General features: G+C 36.2%; 1 protein-coding gene across 3 annotated transcripts in view; it reads left to right on the top strand.

Annotated features, from left to right (window-relative positions):
• The first annotated feature begins 1,582 nt into the window (after nucleotides 1–1,582).
• LOC135693431 (laminin subunit beta-2) overlaps nucleotides 1,583–20,471 on the top strand; it is a 19,288-nt gene continuing 399 nt past the window's right edge. Inside the window, exons 1-18 of one of the 3 annotated variants that reach the window (XM_065211917.2) lie at nucleotides 1,584–1,740; nucleotides 4,116–4,298; nucleotides 4,745–4,912; nucleotides 5,512–5,685; nucleotides 6,758–6,967; nucleotides 7,470–7,634; nucleotides 8,351–8,947; nucleotides 9,170–9,316; nucleotides 10,079–10,312; nucleotides 10,812–10,993; nucleotides 11,828–12,023; nucleotides 12,779–12,964; nucleotides 13,143–13,364; nucleotides 13,930–14,094; nucleotides 14,508–15,286; nucleotides 16,145–16,483; nucleotides 17,388–17,531; nucleotides 17,856–18,498. In XM_065211917.2, the coding sequence (XP_065067989.2) occupies nucleotides 1,659–1,740; nucleotides 4,116–4,298; nucleotides 4,745–4,912; nucleotides 5,512–5,685; nucleotides 6,758–6,967; nucleotides 7,470–7,634; nucleotides 8,351–8,947; nucleotides 9,170–9,316; nucleotides 10,079–10,312; nucleotides 10,812–10,993; nucleotides 11,828–12,023; nucleotides 12,779–12,964; nucleotides 13,143–13,364; nucleotides 13,930–14,094; nucleotides 14,508–15,286; nucleotides 16,145–16,483; nucleotides 17,388–17,531; nucleotides 17,856–18,365 (4,683 nt within the window). In that variant the 5' untranslated portion in view covers nucleotides 1,584–1,658 and the 3' untranslated portion in view covers nucleotides 18,366–18,498. Of the gene's footprint in view, nucleotides 4,299–4,744; nucleotides 4,913–5,511; nucleotides 5,686–6,757; nucleotides 6,968–7,469; nucleotides 7,635–8,350; nucleotides 8,948–9,169; nucleotides 9,317–10,078; nucleotides 10,313–10,811; nucleotides 10,994–11,827; nucleotides 12,024–12,778; nucleotides 12,965–13,142; nucleotides 13,365–13,929; nucleotides 14,095–14,507; nucleotides 15,287–16,144; nucleotides 16,484–17,387; nucleotides 17,532–17,855; nucleotides 18,499–20,471 lie in introns of those variants that run through there. The other 2 variants (XM_065211915.2, XM_065211916.2) reach the window with 2 other exon arrangements.

Genomic DNA, 20,471 nt, shown 5'->3' with positions numbered 1-20,471 from the left:
CCAGCTAAATCGACCATGGAGATTTCAAATCCAAGATGAGCCAAAAATAATTCACACCGGAAGTTACTTGTTTTTGATGATGTCATCATAAATTGATACAAATTCCTCAAAAATCAGCCAAAGACTTGACCTCAACTATTGCATTTCTCGACTAAATAAACGATGCAGATTTAAAATCCAAGATTGAACGGATAATATTTTGAACAAAATTCAATTTTCTTGAAGACGTCATCAACTTAGGAAAATTCACTTTGAAGCGCATTAATTGTTTTATCGCAACCATTTTTGTCAACCAAGTTCGATATTTACATAGCACACATTCAGTGCTTTTGAAGGGTATATAGAATTACTATTTTTCTTATCTCTAATCGTTTTTGCGTGACGTTGTTATCATTTTATGACGTCATAATCCTTGACAGGTAATTGGAAATCATGGAAGAATGAGCCTAAAAATGTTTAAATAGTAGAAAATAACAAAACAGAAATAAATTTTGTAGTAAGGAAGCGCTATGGAATCCATTCTTTCTTATCACTGTCTTCTTTGCTTGAGATCCCAAAGAAAATGAGTTCAACTCATCTTCTTCTGCCTCAAGTTGATCACTGTAATTTCCCATGACTTGATCTTCACTGTTTACGAAAACTTCTGCAATTTCGTTGTTAAAGCACTGCAGATCTTGCTGCTGTTTGGTGGTGTATGTCTGGGGCCCTTAAAAGAAAGGATTAAAATAAATTTTGTGAAAAAAGATTTTGGGACTTTGGTGGCTGACTCCAAAATTTTCTGCAGATATTCACAGCTTCTTTAGTTTAACAGTCGGATATTGTTCGCGTCAAGTCGTTAAAAACTTGTTTCCCTGTATACCTTCTCAGTACCGTTTCCAATTTATTTATCAATATATGTATTTGAATTTGAATATATAAAAAAAAAATTTCCCTTCAAACCACACTGGTATGACCAGCTCATTCTCTCAATCGCAAGTCCGACAAATACTTCAAAGTCAATTTATTTTATAATCTTCTCTTTATAACAAAGGCAATAGTAAATGATCTTCTCAGTGAGTCTCTATGTGGCTGTAAAACTTTTGTGACTTGTTCTTCCTTGCCTTGCATAGCTTTATTCTTATCTGCACAAGTGTTTCGTAACATTTGCCTTTTTATGATGATGTCTGCACAAAGGTGGTTGCATTTGCGAAAATTTCTTTGGCGATTTCATGGCCCTACCCACTCTCTTGAGCAATTCTACCTTTCCAGAAAGATTATTTGACATTTCAAAACTTTCAGTCTCAAAATTTTGTAATACAGCCAGTATGTGCTTGTATAGACGGAAAATATTTGGAAATATCTTCTCACAGGCAATTTACAACTTTTATATATCTACGGCACTTATTTCTCGTGGTCAGTTTTTAATAACCATTTTTTGAAGGCTTTTCAACGCAATAAGTGTACATGCAACCCTCAAGACAAGTACACCTAGTGTCTTTTTTTCACAGCTACATATTTCCAAAAAGTGCTTTTATGCTATCAAAATTTTCAAGATATGATTCTCCCAAGGTATCAGCATAGTATTTATTGTAAACGTACCGTATTCAATTTTCAGAAATATACGAAAAACTGGTTCTGAAAAAAGAGAGAGGACAAGAAATTATTTTAAAAAAACGTGAATGTGTTTTATGGTTTGTTTGTGTTGCATTGTTGCCCTGTGGTGGCGTCATTCGCGCCAATTCAAAACAGTCCGAACCGAAGGTGAGCTTCAAAGATCGTCAAACTTGTGATAACTTCTCTCTTTGAATAATCTGTTAAATATCTTTTTCTGTAGAAAAGTAGTTGTACGGTAGATTTTGATTAAAATGGGTCTATAACCAAGTTATTACTGCACTGTTTTTCCTTTTGCGCGACGCTCTTTGTTTGCCTAGGCCCATAATATCCGCCGATCAGTTATAAGAAAAGCTTTAGCTTCTGTTCAATTTTAGTCGAATGCTCTGTTCTGTCGCCCAACTTCCATTCAGGTTGATGAGCAAGAATACAAGTTTGATGAATCACGAATGAATTGCTGTTGGTGTCTAATTGATACTTGTCATTCCTGACTGAATACTAGTATATTTGTATTAAGTGACCATGCAGGCGGACACGAGGTGTCCGTATTCAGTAATCAACTGGCTGCTGTGGACGCGTCTGGTATACTTGAGTCACTACTGGTAAAATTCTGATGAATATTTAGCCAGGGGGGCAGTCTATTGTTTTTTAGTTGAGAATTTCCTCACAACTATTCAATGGCTTTCGTCAGTAGAGCTGTCAGTATTGTGCGAATTTACACTCTCTTTTTATAAGAACAATTTTATAAGCACACGAGCCTCAAAACTGGTCAAAAGTTAAGAACAAGCTGAGGCTGAGCTTCTGCAAAATGCAATTTTGAACAACGTCTTTTCTTAAAATCGAAGATTTTTAAAGGGGGCTTTTTCGGTGAATATTCAAATTTGTCAGCAAATTAAGGCTGTCTCACTCACTTTGTTGGCAACTTAGGCATGAACACCTCCTTAGAGCCAAAAAGCTAGCACTCGCACTGCTTACACCCTCTTAATTTAAGAACAAATTAAGAAAAATCCAGCCTCAGATTTTCGAAAAAAATTAAGAACAGTCAGCCTGAACTTAAATTTACTGGTTCTTTAAAAAAAATGTATTGCATAAAGTCTTTTCTCATTTCTTCAAGACTAGACAAAATTGAAAATTATCTGTCAAATAAGAATCTAAAATTTTTTCAACTGTCTGGTAAAGTATCATATGACCACTCTGACACTATGTTAAACATGGACTAGACTGTTTATCGCAGATGTTGTCAAACTGTTTTTTAACAGAAGTGGCATTGCTTATTACTATCAGCAATGTTTGTTATCTTTATGACCTGCTTGTTATGACAACAAAAGTTGACTTGTTAGTACAGAGCAATGAATCATCGTTTGCTGTAGGTAAAATCAAGCCCCCCTGGATGAGCATGATCTATGTCATTGCTCACGGTGAGCAGTTAGTTTGTGGTACTTGCTGAAAAGTAAAGTAAAATTATCTTTCTTAAGCAAGCTATATGTTTGCTGTCTTTTCCTCTTACTGATGCCACACATGTTTCAAAATATTGTACAAGAACTAACACAAATTGTCAATAATGAAGATGGGTGGCAGTTGTATTTTTAAACCTGATATGCAAACATTCTGTTGATGAGAATATTCCAAAGAAGATGTTCGTAGATGGACAGTCAGGTGGATGAATACGAAAATGATCTGGCTCAATTTGAAAGGAATGATATCTTATTCTATCAGGATAACTCTTTTGTTCTTTACATTTGTGGTTGTTGGAAACATCAAATTTTCTAATGGGCAGACAAGCACACAGAGTGCATGCTATGATAAGAATGGCATTGCAAAAACGTGCCTCACATATCCAAAAAATGTTGCCCTGAACCGAAATATACTTGCAACAAATACTTGTGGAACTCCAAGTGAGACATTTTGCCAGATTGGCGGTACCCAAGACTCTAGATGCAAAATATGCAATGCTGGAAGCCAACAGAATAGCTACCCAGCAAAAAACATGGTTGATTTTCACAACCCAACAAACATAACATGGTGGCAGTCATCAAGTTGGTGGCAAATGAAACTCAAAGGCCAAGCAACACTAGCTAATCCCCCAAAAGTGAATGTCACTATCAATTTCAAAAAGCTTTACCTAGTATCAGGAGGTGTAAGGGTGACATTTTATTCTGTCAGACCAAAAAAGGTGGTAATTCAAAGGTCTAAAGATTATGGAAACTCATGGACTAATTACCAGTTTTTCGCTAAGAATTGCAGAGATTCTTATGGTCTTGTTGCAGATCCTGTTATAAATGCTACAAATAGATTTCATGCCACATGTACCCAAAGGTTTAGCAGTGAGCTGCCCTATGTTGGTGGAATGGTCGTGTTTGACACCAGGCTTATTAGATACCAAAACAATGAGTATTTAGACCCAAATGTGCAAAATTACCTTTCGGCAACTGATATAAGACTTCTTCTTGAATATCCAGGGACTGATGGGAGAGAAAATATTGACAGTGCCAGCACTTTAAATCAGTATTATTATGCAATTTCAGACATTGTTGTAGATGCAAGATGTCATTGCCATGGCCATGCTGAGTATTGTGACTTTAATAATGGTACAGAGGCCTGTGATTGCAAGCATTTCACAACTGGCAAAGACTGTGAACAATGTCTGCCCTTGTATAATAACAGAAAATGGATGGCAGGAAATGAAACAGACCCAAATGTTTGCCAAGGTAAGTTTTTATGTGAAATTTTCACCTGGGTAGTCAAAAAGGCTATTTTACAAATAAGAAAGTACTAGATTAAAGATTTTTGATTGAATACTTTTTTAGAACTTACATAGGATAATGCAATATGAAATTTTGTTTTTAAATTATTGATCGAAATGCTTAAGCAAGGGTAATATCTATTTTCTAGACAGAATAGCAAAGCCTTGAAGACCTTTGCACCACTATAGTAAACATTCTCTTGTTGAAGTGACAGGTGCATGTGTAGATTTAAATCATTGTGTCTTAAAGATTTTTTGTGTGCTGGTCTCTCATTGTTATTATGATGAACAAAATTGTCAAGATATGTAGCAAATTTGCTTAGTTTCATGATATGTATGTGATACAGTTTGTCTTGATTCGCAAAAGATGATTGCAAGTGGTATCTTTAAGTGATCAACTGATTCTTTCAGAATGCCAATGCTACAGTCATGCCTCATCTTGTGTTTACAACCAACAACTTGGATATGGTATTTGCCAAAACTGCAAACATAACACAACTGGATCAAGCTGTGAACTCTGTGTGGACAAATTCTATCGCAATATCTCTAAGCCACTTTTTGATGTCAATGTGTGCATTCGTAAGTATGAGTCACAACCCTTTCTGTAAAAAGTGTATGCAAATGAATTGACTGAGAATCCTAGCTAAGATTGGTAGAATTAAGCAGAAGTTTTTGAAAAAAGCTTTGAAACTAGTTTCAGAAGACTTGAACAGTACATGTGTAAAAAGTAGGACTGGCATAACAAACAGTAAACAAAGATAGTTACATCATTCTCCAAAATAACAAACAGTGAAATTTCTTCATGCTTTTTTGGTTTTGGAAGTTTTATGATTTTCCCTCAAACCTTAAGCCACATTTTGTCTTTGAATGGCTTGGTTACCCTCTTCCCTTTGAACTATTGTTAGAGGTTTACATTGTTGTTTATGGATTGAATGAACTTTTATTTGAAATGCAAGCCATTTGCCAGAGTGAATTGCCCCTTGAGCCTTTCTTGTAGCTCTCAATGCTCTTCCTTTGAACACCATGCGTTATCTAAATTATTTAAGTTATTCCAGTCAGGCCTTTTTTGGTGTTGAAAAACATATTGTTTAAGTATTGTTGAATCCAGCTATCACACAAACATATAACTTTTGCCACTAAAAGATGAGTTTATGTGGTTTGTGTTGCCTTTCTCTTAGCTTGTGACTGTTTTATGTTTGGTGTACAAGACAATGGTAGCTGCTTGCAAATAACCAGTAGCAGCCAACAGCTTGGCCAGTGCAACTGCAAGCCTGGGGTTTATGGACGCAGATGTGACCAATGTGTTCCTGGAAAATGGGGCTTTGCCATCCAGCCAATTGGAGCTTGCTTCGGTGAGTGTCATTCATTAGGAATTCTTGTGTCACTAATATAATGAGCCAACTCCATTATATAGCAAGCCTATTGAGTCTATGTTGCCTTTCGACTGAGAAACCTGGGCCCAAAATGCTTTTGTCTTCGTTTGTTAACCTGCTGAAATCAAGTCAATTACGAGACAGCTTTAAATTATAATTACATTTTTAGTTTTTAAGCCGGTTGAATTTGTTCATTATTCCTTTGTTAGTTGTACTACATTTAGCTTGTATGTATGCATTTTTAGCCTATTGTATGCGTTCATAGCCTATTTTCTTATATCGAATTTTTATTTTAGCAGCCCAAGCTTCTATTTTCTAGATAAGCTTCTATTTTCATGGGTGACAACCCTTCTCAGCTCAAGGCTTCATCCCAATTTAAAATACAGCATTTCAACAAAAACCTTCAAGATCGATTTCATATTCAAATCAAAAAGAAAATCTTGATAAATGTTTTTGGTACATGGAGGAATCCTACATTGATGATTGAGCGGTTTAAGTTGGCTCAAATGACCTCTACAAGTGATGTTGAGTAACTAGAATTGGACAATGTTAACTTCATTTACTAAGATATTAGCATTTTTTTGACAAAGATATTGCTCCTTCTTGCAACACTGAAAATGTGACAAACAAACTAGTGCAGATTGCCTAGGGTTACTTTGATTAGAATTTCAGCAATTATATAACTTTTTGCTCCATTTTGAAAAAAACGTCAAATTTCAGTCTTTCTGATGTCACTGTGACAGTGGTGCGACACAGAGCTAGGACCAACTCGCACATTTTAGGAAAAGCAATTTTTTTAAACGACATATAACTGTAGCCGGAACAGTACAGAAGCATGATGATCGCACAAAGCGTTAAACTCGAAGTAGCAGCTTAGAACCGTCCTGTTCTATACACCATACACACTATACACATCTATAGACTTATAACTGTATGTAGATTTCAACAAGTTCATTTTAAAAATGTCTTACTCACATTCTTCCATAATGAAAATACGTATTATCAGAACTGTTCCTTTCTGTATTCAAGTTTTCTTTTTTTGTCCCCGCAGACTGCTTGTGTAACTTCTATGGAACTGTTGGCAGCAACCAAACATGCGATCCATACTCAGGCCAATGCCATTGCAAGCCCAATGCACAAGGAAGGGCTTGTTCAGAATGCAAGGACTCCTTCTACTCATTTCCAACAAACACAACAACAGACTGCCAGCCTTGTAATTGCGATTTAGCTGGAGGATTCCCTGTTTGTGATAAATCAAATGGTACTGTTTGCTTCTTTTTGCTGTCTTCTGTCTATTTGTAACCATCTTATTCTCTTCACCACCACCAATCTGCCATATTTCGGGGGTATGTTCGGAAATAAGAAATTCTTTTGTTGGAGATGTGCTTGTTAGATAAATTTTGGTAATAGCAAGGAATTTTTGGATAGCAGAATCACCACCGACTATTCTTCGTTATAATTTCGTTTCCAACCGACTCAGAATTTATCCAGGGGATGTGACTCCCATTCACCCCTGAACAGGTGCTGTGTAGAAACAGTCAAGATGAAACAGAATTTTTTAGCTTCTTCACATTTTCTTCCAAGCATTGCCACTTCAAAACGTTCAAGTGACTTTTCAAAAAATGATCGATAAAGATATTTAAGATCATTTGAAACCTTGCCAAATCTGAATTTCCCTTTTAGAATTTCTATTTCAAATCATGTTGCCAACTGCAGAAACTTAAGCCCAGGTTTTGAATAATTTTTGTAATTGTTTTCGCCAGGCCTCTGCACATGCCGACGTGGAATAACAGGGAGGCAATGCTCTGCTGTTAGCAATGGATTTTACTTTCCAAACTTCACACATGTCGCTTACGAAGTGGAAATGTTATCGCAACAGGGGCATGAATATTTCTGGCTCGAAAAAGGGTACAAGTCTCTCTTTCTAGGTGAGGAGTGCCTTTTATTCACCTTTATTCCTACCAATTAACATTGTTTTTGAATGATGATGCAGGTTACAGACCAAGGGGTGACTAGCAAGGGGTGCAGGGGGGTGACATACTCCATCCTCTTTATGAGTTTGTCGGTAAATTTTCAGTTGGCCTACAAAATCTTTATTTTGTCGGTAAAATCGTCTATTGGTAGGTCACCAAATATTTTTTTCACTTATGTCTTCGTTTGTAAATTTACCTTATGATAATCCTCCGCCCCCTTAGTCTAGAACGTCAAGCTAAGCCACTGTTAATTGCAGCTTTTTGTGAACTGTTAGACAAGTAATGCATTTAGAGGCGCTCAATAATGCCATATTGAAATCTGTATTTATTGTTACCTTGTTTTCCGAATATAAAAGAAAGGGGTGACATAAAGACAAGACTACACAATCAAAATTAACATAGACAGGATTGTAAGGTGAAGGGTCCCTAGAGAAGTCGTGGAGGTATAAACACGAAACATCTTTCATAATATGCAAATGTTATCTTATGTAAACAGAGAGAAACTATTTAGTTTATAGATCTAGCTTATTTTGCAAATTTAGACGTATTTATGGCGTCCTTTCAGACTCTACGTTCAAAATCAAAATTTTCTAAGAATATATTTTTGTGACGTCATCACTATATTATTGTGTTGCTTCCATAGCTTTAAGCTTTTGCAAATTTATTTTCAGGTATCGGCCAGATTAAACTGATGCCTGGGCATTCCGTCGTTTACTCGTTTCAAGTACCTGTTACCTATCAATATATGATGGTTATTCGCTATTCTCTGTATCCAATATCTTGGCACAATACTCTTTTCCTGTACGATGCAGAATCGTTATCATGGTCCGGAGCCTCTGATATATCAACATACACTTCAAATCAAGATACCCCATTGCAGTGGAATCTAACTGTCGCTGTTTCTGGTCCATCAAATTCTCAGTTATTATCCAATCAGTTTTCAATAGGATCTCTCAGCGTTGGTGAGGCTAAAACCTGGAATGAGTCCTCATCTGTCCTGTTGAGTGCTGGGCTAAATTACAGACTGGATTTAAGTTATCTAACTGGCAGTAACTCAGGATCACCATGGCCCATCGTCATTGACTCTGTCATTTTCATGCCAGATTTAATCCAAAACTCCTATTACAGTACCCAATCTCCAGCAGCAAAAAGTGAGATTCAGAACTGCTATGAGCTGTCCAAAAGTCTTTCAGCTGCCTTCGTATTACCAGCACAATGCAGGAAACATGTTTTTGGTTCTAGTGTTATTATGTATAATGGAACACTGGGTATGTCTTTCAAAGTATATGCTACGCTACAAAATTGATTGTTTACTGTATATACATTATCATGTTCTTTGCGATTATATCTACTTGTATTGCAACCCTAGCGATTAATAGGGAATGCTTCGTTTTAAGATGTTGTTTTTATAATTCTTCTAATTATAGTTTTTTAAGCACTGTTAATTGATTCGGCCAATTTTGTTTTGATTTTATACATTTCTATCGCAGCTTGTGATTGTTTTACCCCCGGTTCTAATAATCCAAGCACCTGTGAGCAGTATGGTGGGCAATGTGGCTGTAAGCCAGGCTACGGGGGTCGCAGATGTGAGCATTGCTTGCCTGGGTACTATGGCAATCCAAACACTGGCTGCTTTGGTGAGTCATTTTTGCTACCAAATCAGAGAACCATTCTATGCTAAAGACCAAAGCATGTACAGTTCTGCCTATATGGCATCGAGTACTTTAAGACAGAGTGGTAAAATACTAATTGTTATTGGCTACCAAGTTATATAGGAACTAAAGCGGGATCTTTACCAAATTTCCAATTTAAATTTATATTCCAATCTTTATAAGAAAGTTCAAAACACCTATACCTGTGTTTGTTAATAAGTATGCTTCCCACTTATGCCAGAAGATGTAATGACAAAACTAAAATTAGTTTTTCCTGATGACAAAACTCTCTCTGATGACATTTTTGATAATTGATTTGTTAATAACTTTTCTTTACAACATCACTTGATGCTTTTGAAACTAATTAAGGAGAAGCAAATAACCACATATTTAGAATTTTACACCAGTTTTTTATTTGTATTAGTTTTGTCTGAATTTAAATTTTTTTTAATTTCCGGCTGACAAGACTTGATGTATTAAAACTCCATCTCTTTGGCTAGCAAGTTGATTTTTTTCTGTATACTATTATCTTCTTGCCGTAGCGTTTTCCTGCTGGTGGCAATTAATTATCAAGAATAATTTTGAAAGATAAAATCCATCTGTTTTTTCTAGAAATAACAAAAAATAAAATTACAGATAATTTGCTAGGTATTTTTATGAAAAATTCCCTTGCTTTTATTTCCATTCAATGGACAGGTTTTTATATAGTGTTCAATTTCCCTTATGCTTCAATATCTTTCTTTGTAGCTTGTAAATGTTCTTTGGCGGGCAGTCTCACGCCTGTGTGTAACCAGACGACAGGAAATTGTTTTTGCAAGGCCAATACACAGGGTAGCAAGTGTGAAAACTGTAAACCAAGAGCCTTTGCACTTACTGCTTCGAATCCAGATGGCTGCCAATCTTGTTATGGTTTTGGGCACCTTGCTTCATGCGTTGCAGCAAGGCAGTTTTTCAATGCTGATTTTGTCAGCAACTTTACATGTAAGTGTTAATGTGTGTCTGTGTTTCCTGGAAATGGCCGATATCTTTTCGATATCTCTTGCAATTGAAATTATGAGCATTTTTGACAGGTTTATCTTGAATAAGTAGCTTGGCCTGAACTAATCAAAAAACGGAAGAGCTTAAATTGTATCAACATTTTTAGTTTTTTATCGATCGTCCATGCACCCGCAATATCAACACTTAGCCTTAGATAGATTCTTCAAGAACAGTCTCCAAGTTTTGTGAGGCTGAAGGCACTCATCCTCTTTACATCAAAACAATGTGTTGAATCGCATAAATCGCATACTGAAGGCAAAAACATAATCAATAGAAAAATCCAGTCCCATTTTGTGATATTTATTTCAATTTACGCCAATTCGCAGAGAATTTTTCTCGTAATGTATTTATCGCCAATTTGTGTTTTGTTAACGACGTTTCAATTAAATGATTTCATCTGAGAAACTGCGCACTCTAAATCATGTTATTATTTATATTTCAGTCGGTCGTAGCGATGGCTGGGTTTTGATCAACAGTGATAGGTCGACTGCTTCTAGCTTTGTTCAGCTTACTTCAAATGGACTGCAGTACACCGATGAAGGTGGCAGGGTTCGATTTTTGAGTGCTCCTTCACAGTATCTTGGCAACCAGCTTAATTCGTACGGTCAATTGTTCACTATCGAGGTTTGGAATTTTCTGATATGAATTACAGTTAAATTTCTCTTTTACTTTTCATTTCTATTATTGTGATGAAAATTGGAATCTAAACAGTATTTTTACGGTTTTATCTTCTTTATGGTTTTAGAGAAACTTGCAAACGTGCAAAGCAACGTCAGGCTAATAGATTTTCTTTCATGGTGGAAAAATTTGGTTTTCCTTTGTACGATTGAGATTTTCTAGAATGCTTTAAAAAATAAATGCTTGATACGACATTTATCAATGACAATGATATGGGCATAAGTTTTAAATGTTCTTTGAAAGATTGAAATGCAATTATGATTGGTCAGATGGGGTTATACTATTAACAGTATTTGCTCACAGATAACAGCTTACAGCAACTGCAAAATAAACGAAAATTTGGCATTGACATCTCAATTGATCCTCTACTCTAAGTCATTATTGTACTATATAAGATAGTATTGAAATAATAATGATAAAAAATGAAATTGTTTTTAAGTTTTATTCTTTTAATCTTTAATTGCAAAGCTCGTTCGATATTAATCTTATAATATTCAAAGATCACTTTGGTATGAAGACAATAAGATGTCTTGTTCCATGCATGAAAGCGTGTACAACTTTGCCTATACGGCATAGAGCTCTTTATGACTGACCGGTAGAAAAATAATCTTCATTTCAACTACAGACTATAAGCTTGAGGTATAAGCTATACAAGGTATAAGCTTGCTATAGACTTCTATGCAAAACAAACTTAAAACATAAGCTGTTATGACATCCAACCTACTAACGTTCTCTCTATTGCCGTTGATGTTTAATGTTGTATAAACTTGTCATATTCAGATGAGCTTTGTCGCTTTGTCACCAACAATCCACTCAAGGCAATGGCATGTCAGGCTAACTGGTGGTGGGATGACAGCAGTTTTTGCACTTTATCCCAGAATATCAACCGCGAATTCTGTCTACTCATTTCGACTACATGAAAAGTTTATGGCTAACAGCTCCAAATTGTCAGAATTCCACTTCAAAAGTTTGATAGGTAGGAATTTATTTTGTAGCATCCAAGGATTTTTCTTGTTAATTAATGCTAATGATTCGTGTTAATTTATGTTAATTAATCGATTCGTGTTAATTTATGTTAATTAATCGATTGTCGCCGACTCCTCTACACATTTTCTCTCAAAATATTTTTCCAAACCCTATTCTCCTATCACAAGTAATGTTAATGACAATATTTGAAATGTTTAGATTTTGTATTAACACGCTATTATCTGCTTTTGAAATTTTTTAAACTGGTTATGGAAAAACTGTGTTGGAATGTGTATTTTTCTTTCAACATCAGTAGAGGTGAATTCAGCGGTGTGTAATTTTCGTAAAGTTGCATACCACTTCCACAGCGTCTTTTCTCGCTTCGTTTCTACCTCTTTGCTTCTGTTGTGTTGCTTTATTACATATCAGGAATTTCACTGTCAATACCATGTTAGTGAAAGGATTAACAAGAAAGATTTTAGACGCAATATTAGCTTTACTAAATGAATTCAAGTGACGGGTAATCTCGATTCACGTATGCATGATTTTCAAGTAAACAGAAAAATCCGTTATTCAGACACACCAGTCAAAAGAAATTTTAGCCATCTTTTTTTATTAGTGAATTAAAACTTTTTTTCCTAATCCCCGTGTTTAATAGGCATTTTATGTAAATTCTAGTTTTTTTTCATTTGAAAACATTTTGCACGGATAGAACTACTTTGAATGGGCCTGCCTCATTGATGAACATCCATCTGTTTCCTTTAGGTCAACTCAGTTCCATTCATATTGGTGTTAACTACTTTCAAAGTGGTTCTGTTGTTACATTTCGAAGCATTCAAATGGGCACTGCGAATTCGACAAGGCGGGGCAGCAGCACATTTGCTAGTCACGTGGAAAATGCTACATGTTTGATTGGCTATGAGGGTCTATCTTGTGAAAGATGTGCCAAAGGTGCGTCGCTATTTTTCTTCTACATAGGTATATTTTAGCAATTGGCATCAATTGTATTGGGCTCGTGTTTTCCTTCTTAATCTCTTTTTGAATAGTTGATGTTTTTGTGTAATTTCGAAGCAGGAGTTTAGCATAAACGCTTGCAAAGTTTCGTATTCAATTTTACTTTCTCTATCAGGCTACACGCGTGCAGTTGCGAATGGCGGACCTCTTATAAACTGTATACCTTGTAACTGCAATGGAAGATCGGTATCCTGTGATCCTCAGACTGGAGTTTGCAGCAACTGCCGAGTTGGTACCGTTGGGGATCATTGTGAAAAATGCATGCCAAATTTGATGCCTCCTAATTGTGATTCGTGTATGGCAGGCTTTTGGAAGATATCTCCAAAGGGATGTCAACGTAAGTGATACTTAAAAAGAGATCAGAATCATTTGTACCTCAGGCACAACAAATGACCTTTCTGTAGAAATAAAAATACTTTCTCTTAAAATTTCATATTGTTATTCTTTGTAGTTCTGCTCTATTTATCTCATTTTCTTACAAAATTAATGATTTTGAATTTGTTTTCATCGTGTAAGGAGGATATTTTACTAAAAAGACATTTCGTTTTTTACATACATATACAGTTTGTTGGTAATTATGTCCACTCAGAATTTTTTCTTTTGGAAAACTTCCCTTATGTAGATAGAAGGAGTTCATTTTCACCCTTGGACTTCGTTTACAATGTTTTCTTTAGGCAAATGCCACTGACTAGGCTCCCTTGACTGTCATGTGCAAAGATTGCTGATTGGCCTATTTTGATCCACATCTAGCTATATATATTTCCTAACTTCATATTTTTGATCAATATTCTGATGTTTTATACTCTGAAGAGGCAAAAAACGTTGGTATGTCTTAAAATGTTTGCATTTTCAAAAACGTTTTTGAATATTGTACCATTGAAACTTGTTATTGTCTTTCTTAGCCTGTAACTGCTATTTGCCTGGCACAATAAATGGTACAAGTATCACATGTGATTTGGTAACTGGTCAATGCGCATGCAATGTTTCTATGAATGTCGCTGGGAGGCAGTGTAACCAATGCAAACAGAATGCCTACAACATATCCTTGGGAGAGCTGCAGTGTAAACGTAAGTACCATCCATTGAGCGTATATATATATATTCCTCTTGTCCCCTTTTGTTGCATCTGGGAATCTTTGTCGCAAATTCTCTTCTTCTGTCAATAAAATCATAACTGATGTAGTTGTTCCCTTTCTCAAATCTATTTTGGTTGTCTTTCTAAAATCCAGTCTCTAGCTACAAAATTTGGGCCTAATGTTTATATCGCGGGTATCCTTTAGAGCCAAGTGCGCGAGTTACATCAAACCTCTAACAGTAGTAGACGCCAGTTTCTTTCAGTCTTATTATTTAAATGCCTGGGTGGTATTATTTCAGGGTGGTTCACATGTAACTGGTTTATTGCACCTATGCCAATTTTCTAGTGTATGTATTTCCTTTTTTGGGACATTTTTATCATAGCAATCTACGGTTGTTATTTGCAGTGTGCCCGCCTTGCTACTCGCCAATAGAACAGGACTATATCTCGATTCGTCATCAAACTGATTTACTACAAACAGAAATCGACACTTTATTGAGCAACCCATCATTGTATCCGTCCGTGCCACTGGACCAATCTCTTGCTGTTTTATCCGTCCTGGTACGTGCTTTGGTAACAAGAGCCAGTAATTCACTGATCAATGCAACATCGCTGGATGCATCTTGGACGGCCATGCAGACAGATATAGCCTCTTTGCAGACTGCGCTTTCGACCACTACGTCATCTGCAGTTACAAGCCTTTTGTCCACTACAACTCAGCTTGTGACCAGTTACAACCAGTCATACGCTTCTGTCGTCTCTATCAGCACCCAGACAGTTTCAAGCTACAATCAATTGATAGGAGCCGTTGCTAATAGTGTTGCCCAGCAACAGACAGCCATAAGGCAACTCGGTGTTCTATCAAATGAATCTACAGTCTACCTCGGAACCGTCCAATCACTTTCAAGCCAAGCCAGCATGTTGCAGTCCACAGCTTTAACACTAGTCTCTCAGTCAATCCAAATAGCCTCGCTTGCAGCCAATGATTCACAGTCTTATCGAAATATGATTGCGTCACTCAGCACCTCGATGGTGTCTTTAAGAAATTCTGCATTGCTAACACAGAGTCTAGCCAATGAGATGCAGAGTTTCGCTTCAGCAATGCACCGCAACGCAAGTGCTGTGGCTGCTTATGCCTCGCAGCTACGCAATAATGTTACTGGCTCTTTGCCCGACAATTCACAGGTAACTACAACCCTTTACAAAATATATTGAGACCAGTGATAAAATCAGGACAAATTTATTGACAGTAAACTACTAGAATTGTATTTGACCCCCTCCCCCTTCGTTGTTGAGATCTTGTTATTGTATACGGTCTTTGCACACATGATTTGCAACTATTTCACCCAATCTCAACAAACAACATTGCTTGGAGGGGCGGGGGAGGGAAGGGGACGGTGGAAGGGTTGAGCAACGAATACGTCTATCTGGAGCCTAAGTCAAAATTACGAATGGTTTACAAAATATTTTCGATAGGTTTTCTTTTGGGTAAATACGCCAAACAGACTTTGGCATTATTGCGAGGTGGGAAGGAGAAACAGTCTCACAATTTTTGTGGACGATTGTAGGTCATGAAAGTGTTTAGACAGTCAATCATAATGGAGCACTCCAGAAGATTATGTTTTGTCTTGGTTACATTTGTAGAAAAGTTGCTTAACATCTTTAGACTAGCGTCTTAATACTAGCATTTTTAGACTAATAACTTTAGACTAGCATCTCTTCTTATATATAATATGTAGGCACTGTGTTTCATAATTCTGCTGAAGTTGATCTGTTTTGGAATATTTAACAACTGGACGTCTTCGTATTCTAGCCTTTTAACTTTAAATTTTGACTTTAACCTACTTGGCAAAATTTTCGTAGTATCATTTTGACAATTCAGTTGTTCAGTTTATAATAATTTTTTCTTTTGTTTGACCAAAATATGAAAATATGAAAGCATGAAAATATTTATCTCCAGTTTTGAATGATCATGGTTAGTAACCATGTAAAATACATCGAGCTAGAAATTTATATGTTATTTGAAATCATATTTTCTTTTAGGCCATAAACTCAATCAGCGCCACTACAGCATCGCTATTCACGCAGATTACCAGCCTCAACAGTCTGATTACGACATCAACCCGTGAATTGAGTGGAGTCGAGCAGCAAATCTCGACTCGCAAGCAAACCAACTCGATTTTGGATTCCCGTATATCGACAACAGAAAGAAGACTTGAGGCAGTAAAATCCTCTGTTTCATCAGCCTCGACTACATCAGCATCTGCAATAGCATCTGCTCTTAATACTGAAAGAGAGGCTGTCAGTATACTGAATACAGTGCGAAATTTTCAAGCTGTATCACAGCAAGCAGCTGCTGATGCTGCGAGTGCATTAGCAAAGGTATCCTAACCGTTTAATGCTTGATATTTGCTATGCATGAATTTTAATGCAGCCATTTGCAATTGAGGACCGACATGTGGTAGAAGTAGACCAAGAAAGTTAAAAGCAAGAAGTGCTAGAATTAGACCAAGAAATTGAGACACACCAAGGGGTAGACCAAAGAAAGACAGTAAAGAGCCATGTGATTAGGCCCCTCGATGTCAAGCATTATTCCCAGCCAAAAGTCCTTAGAACGCTGTGTTGTTTAAGTTTCCATTCGAAAAGTGTTTCGTGTAAAGATGATTAATACCACACCCCCTCTCCCACAAACAATGTTGTTTGAAAAATACCTATCATAACTAACCAATAGGAGTCAAATTAACAACCTGTTATCGAGATCCTGCTGTTAGCGTCCGGAGATTGAGATGGGGGAAGCCCTGGCTCATCATACTATTGTATCATGTGTATTATTTAAACATATTCTATCTAATAGACTGTTTTATTATTGCTTACGGATGGTGTATGATACATTAATTATTTCATGGATAGGAACAGGTGAATGGAGATTCCGATAACGAATAAGATTGTAAGAGTTGCTCAGATGATGCTTTGCAATATGCATGTCAATCTATATTTTCCAATCTTGCTGTATAATACAAGCACTAATATTTCTATCATTGACTGAGAAGCCGAGAAAGCTCATTTTTGATCTAGGAGATCGAAAAAACATGTCTCTTGATCACGTCATTGCTTCATGGTTTTGAGATAAAATCAACGAAAAGCACCATGAATTTGAAGTCATAAGAGTTTAATCTTTAGTAGAAGACTTTCCTTTTAAGATAGCTAATTGATTACCCATCTACAAATGGATCCATGTTTTTCAGATCAGGATATTACATGTTAAATTCTTTTCTTTTATCAAAAGGTCAGTACTGTTACGGCTGTCGTTTATTCTGCTAATAATTCGACTATTGGCATCAACAACCAGATTTCGCCTATTCAGATCACAGCCAGCCAAGCTGTGGCCGTTTCGTCTCAAGCCAACCAAGTCGCTCAGGCAGAAAAACAGGTAATTGCGAACAAGATTTTACACCATCCTGTAATTTAGATCAAATTAAACAATGCTTATTGAACTTCTCCCAAAAAATACCACCATTTTTGTATTTAAAAGCTACTCATTTTGAAAAAACCTCCATAAAAATGTACATTAGTTTCTAGAAATTTCGGAATACATTTTACTTTCACCTCTTTTTGACCTTTCGTTTCCTTTGCTTAGCGCAAAACATTTTTTCTTTCTCCAAATTGGCTTGATGCTCAAACCAATGTTTTGTTATCTCATTCCATTTTGCTTATTTTGAAACACATTTTTATATTTATTTTCGTCCGTTCGCAGGCCCTTGACCCAGTTTACCAAAGTGCGCTGAAATTGAAAAACGAAACAAGTGCCGCACTTACTGTGATACAGAGCCTCAACGTCCAGCAATACATCGATACAAACGTTGCGCCTTTGCTTACGAGATGCCGTAACTACACTACCGAATCGATCAGCCTTTCAAACAACGTCGTTTCAGCTTCCACTCAGTCGCAATTGTCCTTGAAAACAGCTCAGTCGCTGGCCACGTCAATCGTAAATATATCTGTTGCATTATCTTTCATACCATCCATAGATTCGCAACAACTTACGCCAATTTACGACAACATGTTGCGCGTACGGCAAGGGTTCTCTGCCCTTGATCTTTCAAATGATTTATCAATCCTCCGCAGTGGTATAACCTCAGTTAGTCTCAAGATACTGGACTATCGCTCTAAAATAACTTCACTCAAGTTTTCCATAAATGCCTATAAAACACTGTACGATACTGTAAATAGTTTAATTTGCAATGTTCCTTCTCAAATACCGTAGAAGTAAAAAACTAAAATAAATATCAACATTGATTAATTTTAGTCAGACTCTTCCATTGTTCCTATCACAAGAGTGTCAAACAACTGTAAAAGTGCCAAAACGAATGCATGGTCCAAATCACGGGCCAAACATATGACTTTAATTCAAACGGCAATTTTGAATTCGGATGAAGAAACTGCAATTAACATTTCCAATAGAAGACAGTCACAAGAAATGAACAGATTGAATAAAAGTAGCAAGATAAGGGAACTTTTGTAAAATAGGTAGTGAGCAATATGTACCGAAGATGTTATGGTTGGGGCATATAGTCAAGAGCTCAAGAGCTGGGCAGGTGGATGTGGCCGGATTTCGTCTTGTGTTTGACACCCTTAAACGCTAGTATTTCAACTTACAAGGGTTCTAAAGCTCACATTTCTGTTTCTTATGACATAAATAGTTATTTGATAAATGGTTATAATCCTTAAATATTTAAAATATTTAATGGCCTAAAGATCTTTTTGTGGAGTCAATAATCAAGATTACAATAACTGCAATTAAAGTTCCACCCTCTAAAAATTGAAATCCATCAACTGTTAACTACGAATAGGTTCATTTACTCGGTTTATTCCTACAAAACATCTTTCCATAAAATAGAACCTTTATGTATTGCTTCGTTTCATTGTAACTTTTATAGATAAATATGGTATTGCAATGCAGTGTAGTTCCTAAAATAACCATGGCTGGAACTTTATATAAACTAATTTTACCCCTAAAGACGTATAGATGTATTTGCAAAGGGGGATACTCCTCGTAGATTTGTACTCCTGTTCGCTCCATTAACCTATTAAACCATTGTGATAGTTGTCCGTGAACCACTCAACTTAACAATTACATTGTTTCTTAAAGAGAATGTAGGGGAATTATTTGGTCCAATAAAAATTTTACTATTGTAGCTGACATACTGTTTAAACCCACTTTATAGATATTTTCGCGACTTAGAATAATCTTTAGAGAATTATTGGGCGATAGTTTTGCAGTAAAAAGGTATTTATAAATTCCTTTTTTAAGTATAAACACATATTTGGTCATTAACCCTAGCAATAAATTTTATATCTTCTCTCGATCCTCTAAATTGTTCTCCTCTTATATATAAAGTTAATGCATAGCATAAACCTTTGAAATAAATCTGAATTAAGAATACGTAAACTTAGTCCCCATATTGGTCCTTTTTGCATTATCATGGATATTTAATTTTCTTTCGCTAAAAGTCAATACAGTTTATGTCCCTTAATTACATCGATAAATTGCAAGTATTACTTAGTTGCTAAAGTAGATTTTTATCAATTCTGCTTTGAATTGCAATTGTTCATGTTTGGATTTTTAGTCTCGTAAACGTATTCTGTTTTATTTGAATTTGAACTTTTATTAAACTTGTTTTGTGCCTCTTAAGGCTCGCAACAGATTTTTTTGCGTGCCCCCTCATAATTGAATAATTTAGCGAGTTCATGGGTAATAATGTATGAGAACTCTCATGTGAAGGGGGTCGACAGTACGGGGTCCTGTACATTGATCCCATTACTATCAAAGTAATTAAATTCCCCGAAAATTTTATCCGACAGATATTCAAACACATGGAATAATTGTCTTCAAAGTTACAAATGTGATTTAGAGTGTTTTTTGGCAATATCGAAAATTGACACTGCTACTTTGAGAGAGTGGGAAATTCTTTCCAATCAGGGACGTGGTGGCCCACCGGAACTCGGGAAATTTCCCGGCAGACCCCGTAAAACTTTTCATGTGGGCCCCTTTGATTTTGCTTCCTTTACACTCATTTCCAACATTATATAAGTGATGACAACAAGAAACAAAAAGCATCTAAAAACTTTCCCGGCCCATTAAGATTCCCACCGTACCCCTGCCTCTAATGACTCGCGTGTAAAAGTAGGGTTTCTCTTCTTCTTCTCAAAGACGCCACTTGACCCCTATCAACCCCCTAAATGTACCTGTGATTTGAGCATTTTAAGTATTTAATCGGCCAGTTTTTGACACCCTCCGTCTATTTCGGAGTCTTTTTTAACATCAGAAAAATTCCTATGCTCTCGTTTCGCTAAGGTACTTGTTCGTCAA

Source organism: Rhopilema esculentum, chromosome 11 (genome assembly GCF_057945365.1).
Source record: "Rhopilema esculentum isolate cy_ngs chromosome 11, ASM5794536v1, whole genome shotgun sequence".
NCBI lineage: Eukaryota > Metazoa > Cnidaria > Scyphozoa > Rhizostomeae > Rhizostomatidae > Rhopilema > Rhopilema esculentum.
Note: the sequence above shows the minus strand (reverse complement) of the source record. Positions and strands in the feature narration are given on the sequence as shown.